The sequence below is a fragment of the Chiloscyllium plagiosum genome, unplaced genomic scaffold (assembly GCF_037043375.1).
Source record: "Chiloscyllium plagiosum isolate Xiang-an unplaced genomic scaffold, Cpla_swu_hap1 HiC_scaffold_26, whole genome shotgun sequence".
Lineage (NCBI taxonomy): Eukaryota > Metazoa > Chordata > Chondrichthyes > Orectolobiformes > Hemiscylliidae > Chiloscyllium > Chiloscyllium plagiosum.
The window spans coordinates 58,331,856-58,350,611 of record NW_028270164.1 but is presented as its reverse complement, the minus strand read 5'-3'; the positions used below and the strand labels follow the sequence as shown (position 1 = coordinate 58,350,611).

Sequence of the window (18,756 nt, the reverse complement as noted above, 5' to 3'; positions counted from 1 at the left end):
TTTGAATCAGAGGGTCTTCGATTGAAATCCCACTCCAGAGACGTGAACATGAATCCAGTGCAGCACTGAAGGAGTGTTGCATGGTTGGAATTGTGATCTTTTGTTAGGCTCCACCTGCCCTCTTAGCTGCAATTAAGAAATTCTATCACAGTACTCAAAAGAAAGCAGAAAAGTGCTCACCAGCATTCTGACAAATATTTATCCCTGAATCAACGTGATCAAAATAGCTTATCTGGTCTTTAATATTTTATTGTGTTTGGGATTTTGCTGTGCCCAAATTAGCTTCCATGTTTCCTACATTTCAACAGTAAGCGCACTTTCAAAATGTCTTCACTGTTTGTGAAGTGTGAAGTGCTCAGTGATAGCCTGAGATTGGTAACGCTCATTTGCTGTTGAAGCAAACCTGCCTTTGGGATGTTTTGTGTTGCCCTGTGGGGCCATGGCTGGCATTTTGTAACGGGTGAATACAGTGAGTACCTCTCTGCTTCTACAGGAATGCTAACCTCAGATGAAGGTGGCTCCATGGCTTCTCAGGAACTGCTCGAGTTGGAGGGAATGAGTCTGCTGTCACGTGTCAAGTAAGTTACCGGCCCCAGCCTATTCCTGTGTGAGAGTTCAGTTATAATCAGTCCTATTGGCCGTGGAGTGGGGGAAGAGAAATGATTGGAGTTGGTGTGGGTGAGGGAGCGATGGGGCTGTTGAGGTGGGGTGAGGGTTTCTGTGATGATGTGATGAGTTTATTGTGTATAGAGGTGTGGAGTTCATAGTATTGGACTTGGAACTTGAATGCCCTGAATTCAGATCCCACTGCAGCAAATTATGAACTTGAACTGCAGAGTACATAAAGGCCATGGCTCAGCAAGCAGCCTCTTAGATCTGTCAAACTGTCACTTCAGGTCAGCGCTAAGGCAGTGATGGACTGCTCGGGGGGCCAGGTCAACAGTTTGGGTTCCTCCAGGACCACTCAGTTCCAAGGCATTGCTACCTTGGTTCAAATATAGCCATGTTCCTCTTGCAGGATGTGGGAGGTGAGGGTCAACACTAGTGCTCCTGCTGACTTCACCTGTGAGAACTGCACCCAACTCCAGCTCCTCCCAGACTGTGTTAGGGAACTGGAGCTGGAACCGGATGAACTTCAGATCATTCAGGAGGCAGAGGGGGTGATAGAGAGGAGTTATAGCGAGGTAGTCTCGCCTAAGTTACAGGATAAAGGTAGCTGGATGACTGTCAGGAGAGGGAAAGGGAATAGACAGACTATGCAGGGATCCCCTGTGGCCGTTCCCCCACTGGGCGGAGCTACCTACTAGTGGAAAGCCACAGCGGCCAGGTTTCTGACAGTGAGCCTGGCTCTGGGGCTCAGAAGGGAAGGGGGAGAACAGAAGAACAATACTGATAGGAAATTCAATGGTTAGAGGAATAGACAGGAAATTCTGTGGTTGCAAGCGAGACTCCTGGATGGTATGTTGCCTCCCGAGTGCCAGGTCCAGGGATGTCTCAGATTGAGTCGACAGGATTCTTAAGGGGAGGGAGATCAGCCTGAAGTCATGATACACATCAGTACTAATGACATAGCCAGAGAAAGGGAGGAGGATCTGAAAAGACAATATCAGGAGTTAGGTTGGAAGCTAAAAGACAGGATGAGCAGAGTAGTAATCCCAGGATTGCTACTGGTGTCACATGCTAGTGAGACTAGGAACAGAGAGCGAGTACAGCTGAACGCTTGGCTGCAGGGCTGGTGTAGGAGGGAGGGCTTCAGATATATGGCTCATTGGTATACCTTCTAGGGAAGGTGGGACCTGTACAAGAAAGACGGGTTGGACCTGAACTGGAGGAGCACCAATATCCTGTGCGGGAGGTTTGCTAGAGCGCTTCGGGAGGATTTAAACTGGATCGGCAGAAGGATGAGAACCTGAGATATGGATCAGAGGATGGAGCAGATGGTGAACAACCAGACACAGCGCGCAGAAAGTCTGTGAGGAGAGATAGGCACTTGATACGGCAAAGGTGCAGTCAGTGTGATGGGCTGAAGTGTGTCTATTTTAATGCAAGAGCTACCAGGGAATAAGGGTGACAAACTCAGAGCAGCGATCAGTACTTGGAACTATGATGTTGTGGCCATTACAGAGACTTGGATATCACAGGGGCAGGAATTATTGTTGAATATTCCAGGTATTTAGCTATTTCAAAAGGAATGGGGGGGGGGGGGGAGGTAGAAGAGGTGGGGGAATGGCATTGCTAATCAGGGATAGTATCACAGCTGCAAAAAGGGAGATCGTCGAGGATGGTGTGTCCACTGAGTCAGTATGGGTGGAAGTCAGAAACAGGAAAGGAGCAGTCACTTTATTGAGAGCTTTCTACAGACCTCTCAATAGCAACAGAGACGTGAAGGAACAGATTGGGAAATGTGTAGAAGTAACAGTGTTGTTGTCATGGGTGACGTTAACTTCCCAAATATTGATTGGAACCTCCTTAGTTCAAATAGTTTGGATGGAGCAGGTTTTGTCAGGTGTGTCCAGGAAGGATTCCTGACTCAATATGTAGATAAGCCGACTAGAGAGGAGGTCATATTGGATTTGGTGCTTGGCAATGTACTAGGTCAGGTGTCAGATCTCTCAGTGGTAAAGCATTTCGATGATAGTGATCACACCTCCCTGACCTTTAGTATACTCATGGAGAGGGATAGGAGCAGATAGCATGGGAAAGTACTTAATGGAGGAGGGGGAATTACAATGCTATTAGGCAGGAACTGGGGCAACTAAATTGGGAATAAATGTTCTCAAAGAACTGCAGTCAGAAATGTGGAGGTTTAGATTAGATTAGATTACTTTACAGTGTGGAAACAGGCCCTTCGGCCCAACAAGTCCACACCGACCCGCCGAAGCGTAACCCACCCATACCCCGACATTTACCCCTTACCCAACACTACGGGCAATTTAGCATGGCCAATTCACCTGACCTGCACATCTTTGGACTGTGGGAGGAAACCGGAGCACCCGAAGGAAACCCACGCAGACACGGGGAGAACGTGCAAACTCCACACAGTCAGTCGCCTGAGGCGGGAATTGAACCCGGATCTCTGGCGCTGCGAGGCAGCAGTGCTAACCACTGTGCCACCGTGCCGCCCAAGTGTTTAAGAAGCACTTGCTGATAGTATTGGACAGGTTTGTCCCACTGAGGCAAGAGAAAGTGAAGGAACCTTGGGTGACAAGGGATGTGGAACATCTAGTCAAGAGGAAGAAGGAAGCTTACTCAAGGTTGAGGAGGCAAGGATCAGACAGAGCTTTAGAGGGTTACAAGGTTGTCAGGAAGGAACTGAAGAATGGACTTAGGACAGCTTGAAAGGGGCATGAAAATTTTTTAGTGGGGATAATTAAGGTAAACCCCAAGGCATTTTACACTTCTGTGAGGAATAAGAAAATGGCCAGAGTGAGGGTAGGGCCGATCAGGCATAGTGGAGGGAATTTGTGCCTGGAGTCGGAGGAGGTAGGGGAGGTCCTTAATGAATACTTTGCTTCAGTTTTCACGACTGAGAGGGACCTTGACATTTCCGAGGACAGCGTGTGTGCTCAAACAGGTTGATGTTAAGAAGGAGGATGTGCTGAAAGTTTTGAAAAACATAAGGATAGATAAATCCCCTGGGACAGAGGGGATATACCCTACGCTACTACAGGAAGCGAGGGAAGAGATTGCTGAGCCTTTGGCAATGATCTTTGCGTCCTCACTGTCCACAGGAGTAGTATGAGATGATTGGAGGGTGGCAAATGTTATTCCCTCGTTCAAGAAAGGGAATAGGGATAATCCTGGGAATTATAGACCAGTCAGTCTTACGTTAGTGGTGGGCAAAGTGTTAGAGAGGATTCTGAGATAGAGGATTTATGATTACTTGGAAAACCATAGTTTCATTAGAGACAGTTAGCATGGCTTTGTGAGGATGCCTCTCAAGCCTTACTGAATTCTTTGAGGATGTGACAAAACACATTGATGAAGGTCGAGCAGCGAACGTGGTGTACAGGTGCACAATCCTTTATCCGAAACCTTGAGGCCAGCTGGTTTTCGGAATTCGAAATTTTTTGGATTTCGGAATAAGTGACAGTTTAACGGTGAAATTAAATGAATCTTACCAAACAGCAGCTGCACCTGTGAGTACTATGAGCCCTGAGACAGGATTGATGGGCTATACCGCCATGTCACGTCTGAGTGACGTGGATCGAGTGGGTGTGAAGTTGGGGTTAACTAATCACACGCCACACAGTCTTGTTATGGAGGAAAAAACTTCATGAAAGAACTTTGGATTTTGGAGCTTTTCGGATTTTGGGATTTCGGAGAAAGGATTGTGTCCCTGGACATGGATTTTAGCAAGCCGTTTGATAAGATTCCCCATAGTGGGCTCAATCAGAAAGTAAGGAGGTATGGGATACAGGGAAGTCTGGCTGTCTGGATACAGAATTGACTGGCCCATAGAAAACACAAAGTGATGGTAGATGGAAGGTATTCAAACTGGAGCTCGGTGACCAGTGGTGTTCCGCAGGGATCGGCTCTGGGACCTCCGCTGTTTGTGATTTTTATAAATGACTTGGATGAGAAAGTGGAAGGGTGTGTTAGAAAGTTTGCCGATGACATGAACATTGGTGGAGTTGTGGATAGTGTAGCGGATTATTGTAGATTGCATCGGGACTTTTGACAGGATACAGAGCTGGGCTGAGAAGTGGCAGGTGGAGTTCAACCTGGAAAAGTGGGAAGTGATTCATTTTGGAAGGTCAAATTTGAATAAAAAGTTGAAAATCACGCAACATCAGGTTATAGTCCAATAGGTTTAAGTGGAAGCACTAGCTTTCGGAACGCTGTTCCTTCATCAAGTGGTTGTCAAATCATAATTTGAATACAGATTACAGGGTTAAAGGCAGGTTTCTTGGCAGTGTGGAGGAACCAAGGGATCTTAAAGTCAATGTTCACTGATCTCTCAAAGTTGCCACCCAATCTGAAAGAGTTGATAAGGTGTATGGTGTGCTGGCTTTCATTAGCAGAGGGATTGAGTTTAAGAGCCGCGAGGTTATGCTGCAGCTCTATAGCGCCCTGGTCAGACCACACTTGGAATATTGTATTCAGTTCTGATTGCCTCATTATAGGAAGGATATGGAAGCTTTAGAGAGGGAGCAGAGGAGATATACTAAGATGCTATCTGGACTGAAGGGAATGTTTAATGAAGAAAGCTTAAGGGAGCTAGGGCTTTTCTCATTAGAGCGAAGGAGTTTGAGAGAGGTGTACATGATGATGAGAGGCATGGATAGAATGGATAAACAAAGACTTTTCCCCAGGGTGGAAATGACTATCATGAGGGAGCATAATTTTAAGGTGATTGAAGGAAGGTTAAGGCGAGGTGTCAGAGATAGGTTCTTTACACAGAGAGTGGTGGGTGTGTGGAATGCACTGCCAGTGATGGTAGTAGAGTCAGATACATTAGGGACATTAAGCGACTCTTGGATAGGCATATGAAAGATAGTACAATGAAGGGTTTGTAGGTTAGTTTGATCTTAGAGTAGGATAAAAGGTCAGCGCAACATCAATGGCCGAAGTGCCTGTACTGTGCTGTACTGTTCTATGTTCTATGTTCTTAAAAGAGTTGAATTCTAGAGGTGAGGTAAGATTGATTGTCCTTGACAATTAAGGCCACATTTGACAGTATGTGACAACAAGGAAACCTCACAAAACTGGATTCAGTAGAAATTGGGAGAAATCTTCCACAGGCTGGAGTCACACTGGCACAAAGAAAGATGTTTGAGGTTACTGAAGATCAATCATCACAGTCCATAGAACCATCGAAAAGTTATAGTTCAGAAAGAGGCTATGCTATCAGCAGTGCCTGAAACAAAAAACTAGCCGCCTATTCTAATTCCACATTCCATAGCCTTGCAGGTTTCTGCGTTTCAGGGGTAGATCCACGTTCCTTGCAAATAAATTGAGGGTATCTACCTTAATCACCAGAATGGGCAACAAATTCCAGACACTCACCACCCTATGGGTGAGTACGCTCTTCCTTATATCTCCTTCAATCATTCCCGCAATGACCATCAATCTGTGCCCCAGTTATTTCACCATTCCACAAGAAGCGACAGGACTTCCCTGTCCACTTTACCGTAGTCAAAGTGTAATCAATTAAGCAATTAATTCTTCTGTTCTAAGGAAAACAGTCTTAGCCTACCCAATCTTTCTTAGAGCTGCTATTTCCATCTCTGGCAGCAGGACACCTCTGCAGGAGTTCCTCAGTCTAGTGTCCCAGGCCCAACCATCTTCAGTTGCTTCATCAATGACTTTCCCTCCATCATAGGGTCAGAAGTGGGGATGTTCACTGATGACTGTACAATGTTCAGCACCATTCGCGATTCTGACACATTAAGCAATCCCATGTCTAAATGCAGCTAGACCTTAACAATACCCAGGTTTGGGCTGACAAGTGGCAACTAGCACTCATATCACACAAGTGCCAGGCAATGACCATCTCCATCAACAGAGAACCTGACCATTGCCCTTTAACATTCCATGGTGTTACCAACAACCAATCACCCATTTTCAACATCCTAGTGCTTACCATTGACTAGAAACTGAGCTCAATATGCCATTTAAATGCAATGGCTATGAGAACAGGTCAGAGACTAACAATCCTGCATTAAATAATGCACCTCCTGAATCCCCAAGACCTGTTCACTGTCGACAAGACACAAGTCAGAGAGAGAATACTCTCCCACTTTCCTGGATAAGCGCAACTCAAACAACACCCAGGATGCTTGTCACCATCCAGATGAGCATCAGCATCTCAGCCAGGCCCACAGGTGCTGAGCGGACCTCCCAGTCAGCACCCATTTTAATTCATCTACCCACTCCCTTTTTGACATGACCATCCTTGGCCTCCTCCATTGCCACAACGACCCACACCGCAAATTGGAGGAACAATACCTCATCTTCCGCTTGGGCAGCCTACAGCCCGGAGGAATCAACATTGAGTTCTCCAATTTCAAATAATCTCCCTTCCCATCCCCCAACTCCCTTCCCAGCCTCTCTCCCGCCCTTCCGCCCCTCCCTGCAACCAACCAGATTCATTCCTCCCTTTGATCCACCAGGTTGTACCTCTACCTGTCTTCACCCATCCCCACTTCATACCCCTGCCCTTGCCATCCCCTTTATCTGCCGCTCCCACTACACCCAGCCCCAGTCCTGAAGAAGGGTTATACGTGAAATGTCGACTTCTCCACCTCCTGATGCTGCCCGGCTTGCTGTGTTCTTCCAGCCTCCTGCTTGTCTGCTTGGGATTCCAGCATCTGCAGTTTTTTTTTGTCTAACCATCCAGGACAAAGCAGCCCATTCAATTGGCATCACATCCACAAACATCCACTCCCTCCACCACCGACACACAGTAACAATAGTGTATCCTGTCTACAAGATGCACAGCAGGATTTCACTAAGGATGGGGTAGGGACCTGCGTAGCTCAGTGGATCCCAGCCCCTTGGCCCACAGTGGTATGGTTGGTGATTGGAGTGTGTTTAATTCTGGGAATAAAACTAGGCTCGGGACTCACCTCCTAATGTAATTTTCCCACAGTTGGCGATGTCAGAGATGGAACCGGCTGTTCAGGCGGAAGTGCAGAGCAGTGGTCAAATCTGACTTCTTCTACTGGCTGGTGATATTCCTGGTTTTCGTCAACACTTTGATGATAGCGTCAGAGCATCACCATCAGCCTGACTGGCTGACTGATGTACAGGGTAAGAACTGAACCCGTGTGCATCAGGAACAAGAATAGCAACCCCCTGTACAATGACTGCTACTCTCTTCCAGCAATCACTGTCTACCCCATTCCCTGTTCCTACCATTCTCTCTATCTGTCTGTACTACAGTGTCTCTCTATTCCCCGTGCTCACTCTCTCTCTATTTCTCCCTTGATTTATAGACCATGCCAACAAGGTGCTGCTAGCTCTATTCACAGTGGAGATGATCCTGAAGATGTACAGCCTTGGCCTGCAGGCTTACTTTGTCTCACTGTTTAATCGCTTTGACTGCTTTGTCGTATGTGGTGGGATCCTAGAGACTATTCTTGTGGAGGTGGAGATGATGTCTCCACTTGGAATTTCTGTCCTCCGGTGTATCCGACTCCTGAGAATCTTCAAAATCACCAGGTATTTGTGAGGGTGGGGTTAGGCTGAGTCTAGGTATGGTTTGTGAGGGTGGGGTTAGGCTGAGTCTGGGTATGGTTTGTGAGGGTGGGGTTAGGCTGAGTCTGGGTATGGTTTGTGAGGGTGGGGTTAGACTGAGTCTGGGTATGGTTTGTGAGGGTGGGGTTAGGCTGAGTCTGGGTATGGTTTGTGAGGGTGGGGTTAGGCTGAGTCTAGGTATGGTTTGTGAGGGTGGGGTTAGGCTGAGTCTGGGTATGGTTTGTGAGGGTGGGGTTAGACTGAGTCTGGGTATGGTTTGTGAGGGTGGGGTTAGGCTGAGTCTGGGTATGGTTTGTGAGGGTGGGGTTAGGCTGAGTCTAGGTATGGTTTGTGAGGGTGGGGTTAGACTGAGTCTGGGTATGGTTTGTGAGGGTGGGGTTAGGCTGAGTCTGGGTATGGTTTGTGAGGGTGGGGTTAGGCTGAGTCTGGGTATGGTTTGTGAGGGTGGGGTTAGGCTGAGTCTGGGTATGGTTTGTGAGGGTGGGGTTAGGCTGAGTCTAGGTATGGTTTGTGAGGGTGGGGTTAGGCCGAGTCTAGGTATGGTTTGTGAGGGTGGGGTTAGGCTGAGTCCACGAATAGCACTCCATTCTCTCGTGTCAATGAGTTGAAAACAGATAATTCCTAATCACCTTGTTCAGAGATGCTGTTACACCCATCTGAAGGAGTTGGGCCTTGAACCTAGGCCTCCAGGTCCAGTGATACGGACACTATCACTGTGCCAGGGGTATAGACACTAATACTGTGCCAGGGGTACGGACACTAACGCTGTGCCACAAGAGCTCCTGTGAAATGGTAACATTGCTCACTGCATCACCATTGCTTCAGGAAAAATGATTAAATGGTTAATCTGAGACAATTCAAAAGATGAAACCAAACATGGCTAACGTTTTAGCCATTATTAAAGAGCATGACCCATAGAGTCTAACAGCATGGAAACAGACCCTTTAGTCCAACTAGTTCATGTCGACCATGTTCTCAAATTAAACTAGTCCCACTTGTCTGTATTTGGCCCATATCCCTCCAAACCTTTCCTACTCATGGACTTATCCACATGTTTTTTAAGCAGTGTAACTTTACCTGCACCTACCACTTCCTCAAGCAGTTCATTCCACACATGAACCACTCTCCGTGTAAAAAAGTTGCTCCTAACATTGTTTTTAAAATTTTCTCCTGTCACCTTATAAATATGCCCTCGAGTTTCGAAGTCCCTCATCTTTATGAGAATACCCTTGTCATTCACCGATCTATGCCCCACATGATTTTATAAATCCCAATTAGGTGCTGCTGTGCTCCAGCAAAAAAAGTCCCACCTTTTCCAGTCTATTTTTATAACTCACATCTCCATTTGTAGCTACATCCTGATAAATCTTTTCTGAACCAACTCTAATAATATCCTTTCTATAGTAGGGTGACCAGCACTGCACATGGCACTCCAGAAAAAGCCCTCACCAATGTCCTGCAAAACCTCAAAATGATGTCCCAAAATCCATACTGAACAGTCTGAGCAATGAAGGCAAGCATGTTAAATGCCTTCTTAGCCACTCTGTCTAGCTGTGATGCAAATTTCAAAGAATTATGTAGTTGAGCCCCTAGGCCTTTCTGTTTTCCAACACTACTCCGGGCCCTACCATTAATTATACACCTCCTGTCCTTGTTTGTATTATACTCTCTCTCTCTATCTCCCATGCTAGCTCACTTTCTCTCTCTATTTCTCCCTTGCTTTATAGATCATGCCAAGGTCCTCTTAGCTTTGCAATACCACACATTTATCCAAATTAAACACCATCTGCCACTTCTCAACCCATTGACCCAATTGATCAAGATCCATTTGTAATTTTAAATAACTTTCTTCAATGTCTATACCACCAATTTTGGAGTCATGCCTCCTATATTCTCATCCAAATCATTTTTCTAAGTGACAGACAAAAGTAGATCCAGTCCTGATCCCTGTGGAACACTGCTGGTCACAGGACTCCAGTCTGTAAAACAACCATCCACCATCACCCTCTGTCACCCACCATAATGCCACTTTATATTCAATTTGGCAAGCTCAGCCTGAATCCCATGTGATTTAACTTTACTAATTAGTCAGAGGCTTTACTAAAATCCAAGTAAACAACAAATGCTACTATGCTGTCATCAATCTTTTTGGTTAGATTAGATTACATTACAGTGTGGAAACAGGCCCTTCGGCCCAACAAGTCCACACCGACACGCCGAAGCGTAACCCACCCATACCCCTACATTTACCCCTTACCTAACACTACGGGCAATTTAGCATGGCCAATTCACCTGACCTGCACATCTTTGGACTATGGGAGGAAACCGGAGCACCCGGAGGAAACCCACGCAGACACGGGGAGAACGTGCAAACTCCACACAGTCAGTCGCCTGAGGCGGGAATTGAACCCGGGTCTCTGGCGCTGTGAGGCAGCAGTGCTAACCACTGTGCCAAAAACTCATTAACGTTTATGAGACACAAAACAATGCTGACTATCCCTAATCAATCCTTGCTTCTCCAAATGCATGTAAATCCTATCTTCCAGGATCACCTCCAACAATTTATCCACCACTGATATCAGACTCACGCATGTATTGTTTCCAGGCTTCTACTTACAGTCTATCTTCCAACATTAGCCAACCTTCAGTCCCCTCGCACCTTCCCTGATTTTAATCACTCCTGAAAGATCATCACTAATGCCTCTGCTATCTCTTCAGCTATCTCCCTTCGAACTCTGTTGTGCAGTCCATCTGGTCCAGGTGATTTATCTGCCTTCAGGCCATTAAGATTTTCTAGCATCTTCTCCTTAATGATGGCCGCCATACTCAGCCAAGCCCCCTCACTCTCTTGAATTTTTGGAATATTACTTGAGTCTTCCAGTGTGAAGACTGACATGAAGTAATTATTCAGTTCCACAGCCATTTCCTTGTTCCCCACTACTTTCTTCCAGCATCATTTTCCAGTGGCCCAAAGTTCACTTTTGCCTCTCTTTTGCCTCTCCTTTGTTGGTCTTTGTAAGTTTCTCAATCCCCTAGTTTCCCACTGCCCTTTGCCACATTATGTGCTTTCTCTTTTGTTTTTGTGCTATCCCTGACTTCCCCAGTCAGCCATGGCTGCCTCACCCTCCCTGTACCAGGCTTCTTTTTCCCTCAGGATGAAGCTCTGCTGTGTCTCCTGAATTACTCCCAGAAACCCCTGCCATTGCTGTTCCACTGTCTTTCCTGCTGGGCTGCTCTCCCAGTCAATTCTACCCAGCTCCTCCCTTGTGCCTGTGTAGTTGCTTTTATTCAGCTGTAATACCGTTAGCCCTGATTCTACCTTCTCCCTCTCAAATTGCAGAGTAAATTCGATCATATTATGATCCCTGCTTCCTAAGGGTTCCTTCACCTTAAGCTCCCTTATCAAGTCTACCCCATTGTACAACACTAAATCCAGTACCACCTGCTCCCTAGTGGGCTCCACCACAAGCTGCTCCAAAAAGCCATCTCATAGACATTCCACAAATTCCATTTCTTGTAATCCACTACCAACCTGGTTTTCCCAGTCCCCCTGTATCTGGAAATCCCCCATGATCACTGTAACTTTGCCTTTCCTGCACACCTTTTCTGTCTTCTGGTGTATCTTGTGCCCCAGTTCCTGACTACTGATTGGAGGCCTGTACATAACTCCATTAATGTTTTTTTTAACCTTTGCAGGGGTTCCTCAATCCTACCCACACAGGTTCTGCACCACCTGACCCTACTTCATTTCTTATGATTGATTTAATTTCATTTCTTATTAATTCTTGTTATTTCTTCCTTGTTCTTAAACTTTTTAATTAAAGAGTCGATGGCCAGAGTAATTTCTTCTTTAATAATGATGCTATCTGTGAATGAGGTCTTATGTTTTATGAAAAAGATGACAATTACAAAATGATGTTTCAGTGCAGATATGAGTTTTTTTTTGCTGGCTTCAAACAAAATGGCTTTCAAAACGACCTTCAACCTTCCTCAATTTTCTGAATCTAAACCTCACGGGTCCAGAGAAAATGATCTTTGAATTTACTGTACAACCAAATTCCTTTTTACTTATTGATATACTTGAGTGACACATAAGGCACACGCTCTTACCAATTACAGTGGTAAACAGAAATTCATTTTCCCATTCTACATTGACGTTTATGGTTTTGTTTTAGATGGTCCAGGTTCATTACTTGTCGTTACTGCTTCACCTTGTAATTTGTGATATCACTCTGTCACTGGTCACACTGCAGGTTGGAATGTCCAGAATAACGCTGCTGCTTTCATGTTTGGATGCATAGGAAGTCACTCTATGACTGATTTGTTTCCAAGGCCACTGCTGGCTTCCAATGGCCTGCCATTGGACATGGGGTGTGGCAGAGATCCCCATAATGTTTCTTCATCCTACACAGACCTATTGGATAAGCAGCTGAAGAAGAAATAACTATAGGTCAATACAGAACAGGCAGAGGAGTGGGACTAGCTGAGCTGCTCTCTTGTCGAGAGTCTGTGTGGGGATAATGGGCTTTATAGCCTCCAATGTTTCTGCTGCTGTAATTTACTTGCTTCACTCATCAGTTCCTCGTGGATACAAAACCCACTTTAAACAGTCCATCTGGACCAAATGGCAACAAGCTGACAAAACCTATAAAGAGCAGCTTCTGGAAGCAGAGCTCTTGTGGCAATCTGTTCTACATTCTTATTGTTGGTGTGTTGTACATTGTATATTTTTATATAATTGCTGATATTTCTTTAGATATGGAGACTGACACTGCACAATTATGGTGATTTATATTTGAATCCCTTTGCAGCAAAGGCCAACATTGCATTTATTTTAATAGCTTGCTGCAATTTGCTGTGTTCCTTCTGCCAGTCAATAGACAGGGTTCCATGGTTTACCTGCATGAGTTCCTGTTCCCTCAGTGTATAGAGTAAATATTTAGTTGGGACTACCTCTCCTGTTTTGCTCATCTCATTGTCTCACTTTGTTCTTGCTCAGGTATTGGACTTCTCTGAGTAACCTGGTTGCCTCCCTGCTGAACTCAGTCCGTTCCATTGCATCCTTACTCCTTCTCCTCTTCCTGTTCATCATCATCTTCTCATTGCTGGGGATGCAACTGTTTGGTGGAAAGTATAACTTTGATGACATGGTTGTGCGAAGGAGTACATTTGATAACTTTCCTCAGGCACTGCTGAGTGTGTTCCAGGTGAGTATTGGGTTGCATGAATCCCTCTGTCTTGCTGAGTGTAATTGCATATTTGATGGTGATTCGAGCAGGTGTTTGGGAATTCAAGCCCCACTGCTGAGAGTTGAGACTGAATCCAGGCTGATGTAAACTGGTCTGTTTCCCTCCCCCACTCACCCATTGTACTCTATGCTACTTTCTCCCCACCCCCACCCTCCTCTAGCTTATCTCTCCACGCTTCAGGCTCCCTGCCTTTATTCCTGATGAAGGGCTTTTGCCCAAAACGTCGATTTCGCTGCTCTTTGGATGCTGCCTGAACTGCTGTGCTCTTCCAGCACCACTGATCCAGAATCTGGCTTCCAGCATCTGCAGTCATTGTTTTTACCTCGTTTCTGAGTGGCAGCCAGTTGGTACCACAGGGATGAGTGCTTGGACCCCCTGCTATTCAATTTTATATTAATGGTTTAGATAGGGAACCAAATCCAATTTCACTGGGTTTGCAGATATCACAAAGCTGGACAGGAGTGTGAACTGTGATAAGAGTGCAAAGATGCTGCAGTGTAATCTGGACAAGTTGAGTGAGTGGACAAATGCTTGGCAGATACAGTATAATATGGATTAATATGAGGTTATCCACTTTGGTAAGAAAAACTGGGAGATGGATTATTGTCTGAATGGCAATGGATTGGCAAAGAGGCAGATGCAATGTGACCTGGGTGTCCCAGTGTATCCCTTGTTGAAAGCAAGCATGCAGTGCAGCAAGCAGCACAGAAGACAAACAGTATGTTGGCCTTCAGAACAAGAGGATTTGAGTACAAGAGCAGAGATGTTTTCACTGCACAATGTCATGGTGAAACCATAGCTGAAGTATAGTGGGTAGTTTGGTCTCCTTACCTGAGGAATGATCTTCTGACGATGAGGGAATGCAACAAAGGTTTACCAGACTGATTCCTGGGATGGCAGGACTGATGTATGAAGAGAGACTAGACCTTTTAGCAGTATATTTACTGTAGTTTAGCAGAATGAGAGGTGATCTCATGGACACCTATGAAATTCAAACAGGACTGGAGAGAGTGAATGTTGCTGACACTCAGGGATATCAGAACCAGAGGTCACAGTTTAGGGGAATGGCCATTGCGGGCTGAGACAAGTGTAAATCTCTTCACCCAGAGAGTGGTGATCTTATGGAATTCTGTGCGGCACAGGGCAAAATATTAAATGTTTTCCAGAAGGAGTTCAATATCATTCTTAGGGCTAAGGGGATCAAAGAGGCGATAGCAGAGACATGGTACTGAGTAGGTTGGTTAGCTATGGTGGGTTGAGCTTGAAAGGCCGAATGGCCTAGTGCTGTTTTACGTTGTATGTTTCTACATGGAGTCCTCAGGGCATGCTGCCTTGTTCAAGGTGCTGCCTATCAGATGGAAACACCAAAACAAGGCTCAGGTTGATCCCTTTGGTGGATGTAAAAGGTCCGAAAAGTAAAATGTTGATCCCTCAGCCAAGAGAATATATATACTAGATTAAGTTTAAAAAGAAATGAGATGCCAGATACACTTAACAACCCAAGTGCTTCGGTGGTAAGAGTTAATTTCTGAGGTTGATGCATTTTCACAAGAGCTAGTGAAAGTTTAGATTTTATAGATAATTACTTTGTTATTGTGTTTTTGTTGTTTGTGTCAACAGAAAATGAAACTAAAATTCAACAAATTCCCCAAGACCTGATTGCCTTACACCCCTAGGGTTCTAAGAGAGACCGTGATGGGGGTAATGACTGCAATAGTTAGGATTGTGCAAATTCTACTACAATCGCAGCAGATTGGAAACTGACAAATGGAAAGAGGGAAAAAGTAAACAGGAACAATATGGCAAGTTGGCCTGACAGTCTTTGGGAAAGGGCTGGAATCAATTAGTGCAGCCTTGCAGGATTGTTATTGAAGAAGAAGGCAATTTGGCCCATTATGTCTGCACTAGCTCTTCAAATGAGTGTCAATCCCTTGTCTTTTTCCTGTACTCTTGCACATTAGTTAAATAGAAACAATGAAGCTAGAGAAGTGATTGCTGGGCCTCTTGCTGAGATATTTGTATCATCGATAGTCACAGGTGAGTTGCCGGAAGACTGGAGGTTGGCAAACGTGGTGCCACTGTTTAAGAAGGGCGATAAAGACAAGCCAGGGAACTATAGACCGGTGAGCCTGACCTCGGTGGTGGGCAAGTTGTTGGAGGGAATCCTGAGGGACAGGATGTGCATGTATTTGGAAAGGCAAGGACTGATTCGGGATAGTCAACATGGCTTTGTGTGTGGGAAATCATGTCTCACAAACTTGATTGAGTTTTTTGAAGAAGTAACAAAGAGGATTGATGAGGGCAGAGCAGTAGATGTGATCTATTTGGACTTCAATAAGGCGTTCGACAAGGTTCCCCATGGGAGACTGATTAGCAAGGTTAGATCTCATGGAATACAGGGAGAACTCAGGTTCTGTATCTCATTTGGATACAAAACTGGCTCAAAGGTAGAAGACAGAGGGTGGTGGTGGAGGGTTGTTTTTCAGACTTGAGGCCTGTGACCAGTGGAGTACCACAAGGATCGGTGCTGGGCCCTCTATGTTTTGTCATTTGCATAAATGATTTGGATGCGAGCATAAGAGGTACAGTTAGTAAGTTTACAGATGACACCAAAATTGGAGGTGTAGTGGACAGCAAAGAGGGTTACCTCAGATTACAACAGGATCTGGACCAGATAGGCATTCAGATAAATGCGAGGTGCTGCATTTTAGGAAAGCAAATCTTAGTAGGGCTTATACACTTAATGGTAAGGTCCTAGGGAGTGTTGCTGAATAAAGAGACCTTGGAGTGCAGGTTCATACCTCCTTGAAAGTGGAGTCGCAGGTAGATAGGGTAGTGAAGAAGGCGTTTGGTATGCTTTCCTTTATTGGTTAGAGTCTTGAATACAGGAGTTGGGAGGTCATGTTGTGGCTGTACAGGACATTGGTTAAGCCACTGTTGGAATATTACATGCAATTCTGGTCTCCTTCCAATCGGAAAGATGTTGTGAAACTTGAAAGGGTTCAGAAAAGATTTACAAGGATGTTGCCAGGGTTGGAGGATCTGAGCTACAGGGAGAGGCTGAACAGGCTGGGGCTGTTTTCCCTGGAGTGTCAGAGGCTGAGGGGTGGCCTTATAGAGGTTTACAAAATTATGAGGGGCATGGATAGGATAAATAGACAAAGTCTTTTCCCTGGGGTCGGGGAGTCCAGAACTAGAGGGCATAGGTTTAGGGTGAGAGCGGAAAGATATAAAAGAGACTTAAGGGGCAACGTTTTCACGCAGAGAGTAGTATGTGTATGGAATGAGCTGCCAGAGGATGTGGTGGAGGCTGGTACAATTGCAACATTTAAGAGGCATTTGGATGGGTATATGAATAGGAAGGGTTTGGAGGGATATGGGCTGTGTGCTGGCAGGTGGCACTAGATCGGGTTGGAATATCTGGTCGGCATGGATGGATTGGACCGAAGGGTCTGTTTCCATGCTGTACATCCCTATGACTCTATGACTGTATCTCATACCCTCTTGAATACCTGCTATGGACCTGCCTTCACGACATTTCTAGGTAAGTATATCGCAGACCTGAACCACTTGTTTGATAAAGATTTCTCACATTTCTACATTTGCAAATTACTTTAAATCTATGCTCCCTCATTCCTGGTCCTTTTATGTGCAGGAACACAGTCTCTCCCTATCTATTATACAGGCTGCTTAATTTTGAAAACTTCAATCAATTTTATTCTTAGCATTCTCTCCAAGGAAAGCAGTCCCAACCTCTCTAATATATTCTCATAGTTGAAATTTCTCATCCCTGAGAACACTTTTGGACAACCCTTCTGTACTCTGTCCAGTGCATTCCCATCCTTCCTATAGTGTACCACCCAAAACTGTACACAGTGCTTAAGCTGAGGACTCACAGATGTCATACACAAGTTCTTCGTAACCTTTCTGATCTTAGACTATATGCCCCATTAATAAAGCAGAGAATACCATATGCTCTATTAACTGTTCTGTCCACCAGTCCTGTCACTTTGATTGACCTGTGCACCAACAGGCCATCTGCTCCTGCACCTCCTTTAGAATTGTAGCTCTATTTTATACTCGTGTTCTTCCAACCACACCTCTTCACCCATGCCAATTTATTGATATTGTTTTGGAGTTCCATACTGTCTATCTCAGTTTCCAATTCTTACACCTTTTGTATCATCCACAGCTTTGAAATTATGTCCTGCACACCAAGGCTGAGAAATTACATATCTATTTTAATGTCTTTGTTTTGAAAAGAGCATCACACCAGACTCAAAACGTTAGCTGTTTTCTCTCTACATGTATGCTGCCAGACCTGCTAAGTTTCTCTAGCACTTTGCATTTAGTTAATAATCACATCACACCAGGTTATAGTCCAACAGGTTTATTTGGAAGCACTAGTTTTCGGAGCGCTGCTCCTTCATCAGGTGGTTGTGGAATATAAGAACTTAAGACACAGAATCTTTAGGCTATAAATTTTTAAAGCATGTGAAGTTACCTGCCTCACCTACCCTCCCTGACAGTTTATTCCAGATTCCCATCCACCTCTGGGTGAAAAAGAAATTCCTCAAATCCCCTCTAAATGTCCTGCTTTTCACTTTAAAATTACGCCCCCTTGTGTTTGAACCTTCAATTGAAGGGAACAGCTGTGGTCTAACCAAAGTCCTAACCAACTCCAGCATAACCTCCCTGCTCTTATAATCCAAGCCATGTCTGGTAAGGGTAAGTACCCTATTAACCTGCCTTGCCACCTTCAAGGATCTTTGGATAATCACCCTAAGATTCCTTTGTTCCTCTGAGCTTCCTATTGCCTTGCCCTACATTGAGTACTCCCTTGTTTTGTTCCTTCATCCAGAGTGCATCACCTCACATTTAGAGTTAAATTCCATCTGCCACTGACCTACCCATCTGACCAATAACCTAACCTCTTTCTTCATTGTCAATCACTTGGCCAGTCTTCGTGTCATCTGCAAGCTCACCTATCACCCCCTCCCAAACCCCCAACCCCCCAAATTTTATTCTATAGTGTTTATATATAATCACAAATGATAAGGAACCCAGCACTGATCCCTCTAGTACTGCACACCAGCCTCCAGTCACATAAACAGACTTCTATCACCATCTTCTGTCTCCTAACACAAAGCCAATTTTGATACACCTTGCCAAGTCACTCTGAATCCCATGTTTACTTTTACCTTGTTTACAGTCTCTCATGTGGGATCTTGTCAAAGGCTTTACTGAAATCTATATAAACTACGCATCGACTGCACTACCCTCATTTGAACACTTCCTCAAAACA

General features: G+C 45.1%; 1 protein-coding gene across 3 annotated transcripts in view; it reads left to right on the top strand.

Moving 5' to 3' along the window:
* Window positions 1–18,756, top strand: part of LOC122562953 (voltage-dependent L-type calcium channel subunit alpha-1S-like) — a 235,396-nt gene that overhangs the window by 64,319 nt on the left and 152,321 nt on the right. For all 3 annotated transcript variants that reach the window (XM_087973777.1, XM_087973778.1, XM_087973779.1), the window contains 4 exons: window positions 494–578; window positions 7,595–7,755; window positions 7,941–8,166; window positions 13,202–13,409. In XM_087973777.1, coding sequence (XP_087829903.1) covers window positions 494–578; window positions 7,595–7,755; window positions 7,941–8,166; window positions 13,202–13,409 — 680 coding nt within the window. The remainder of the gene's footprint in view (window positions 1–493; window positions 579–7,594; window positions 7,756–7,940; window positions 8,167–13,201; window positions 13,410–18,756) is intronic.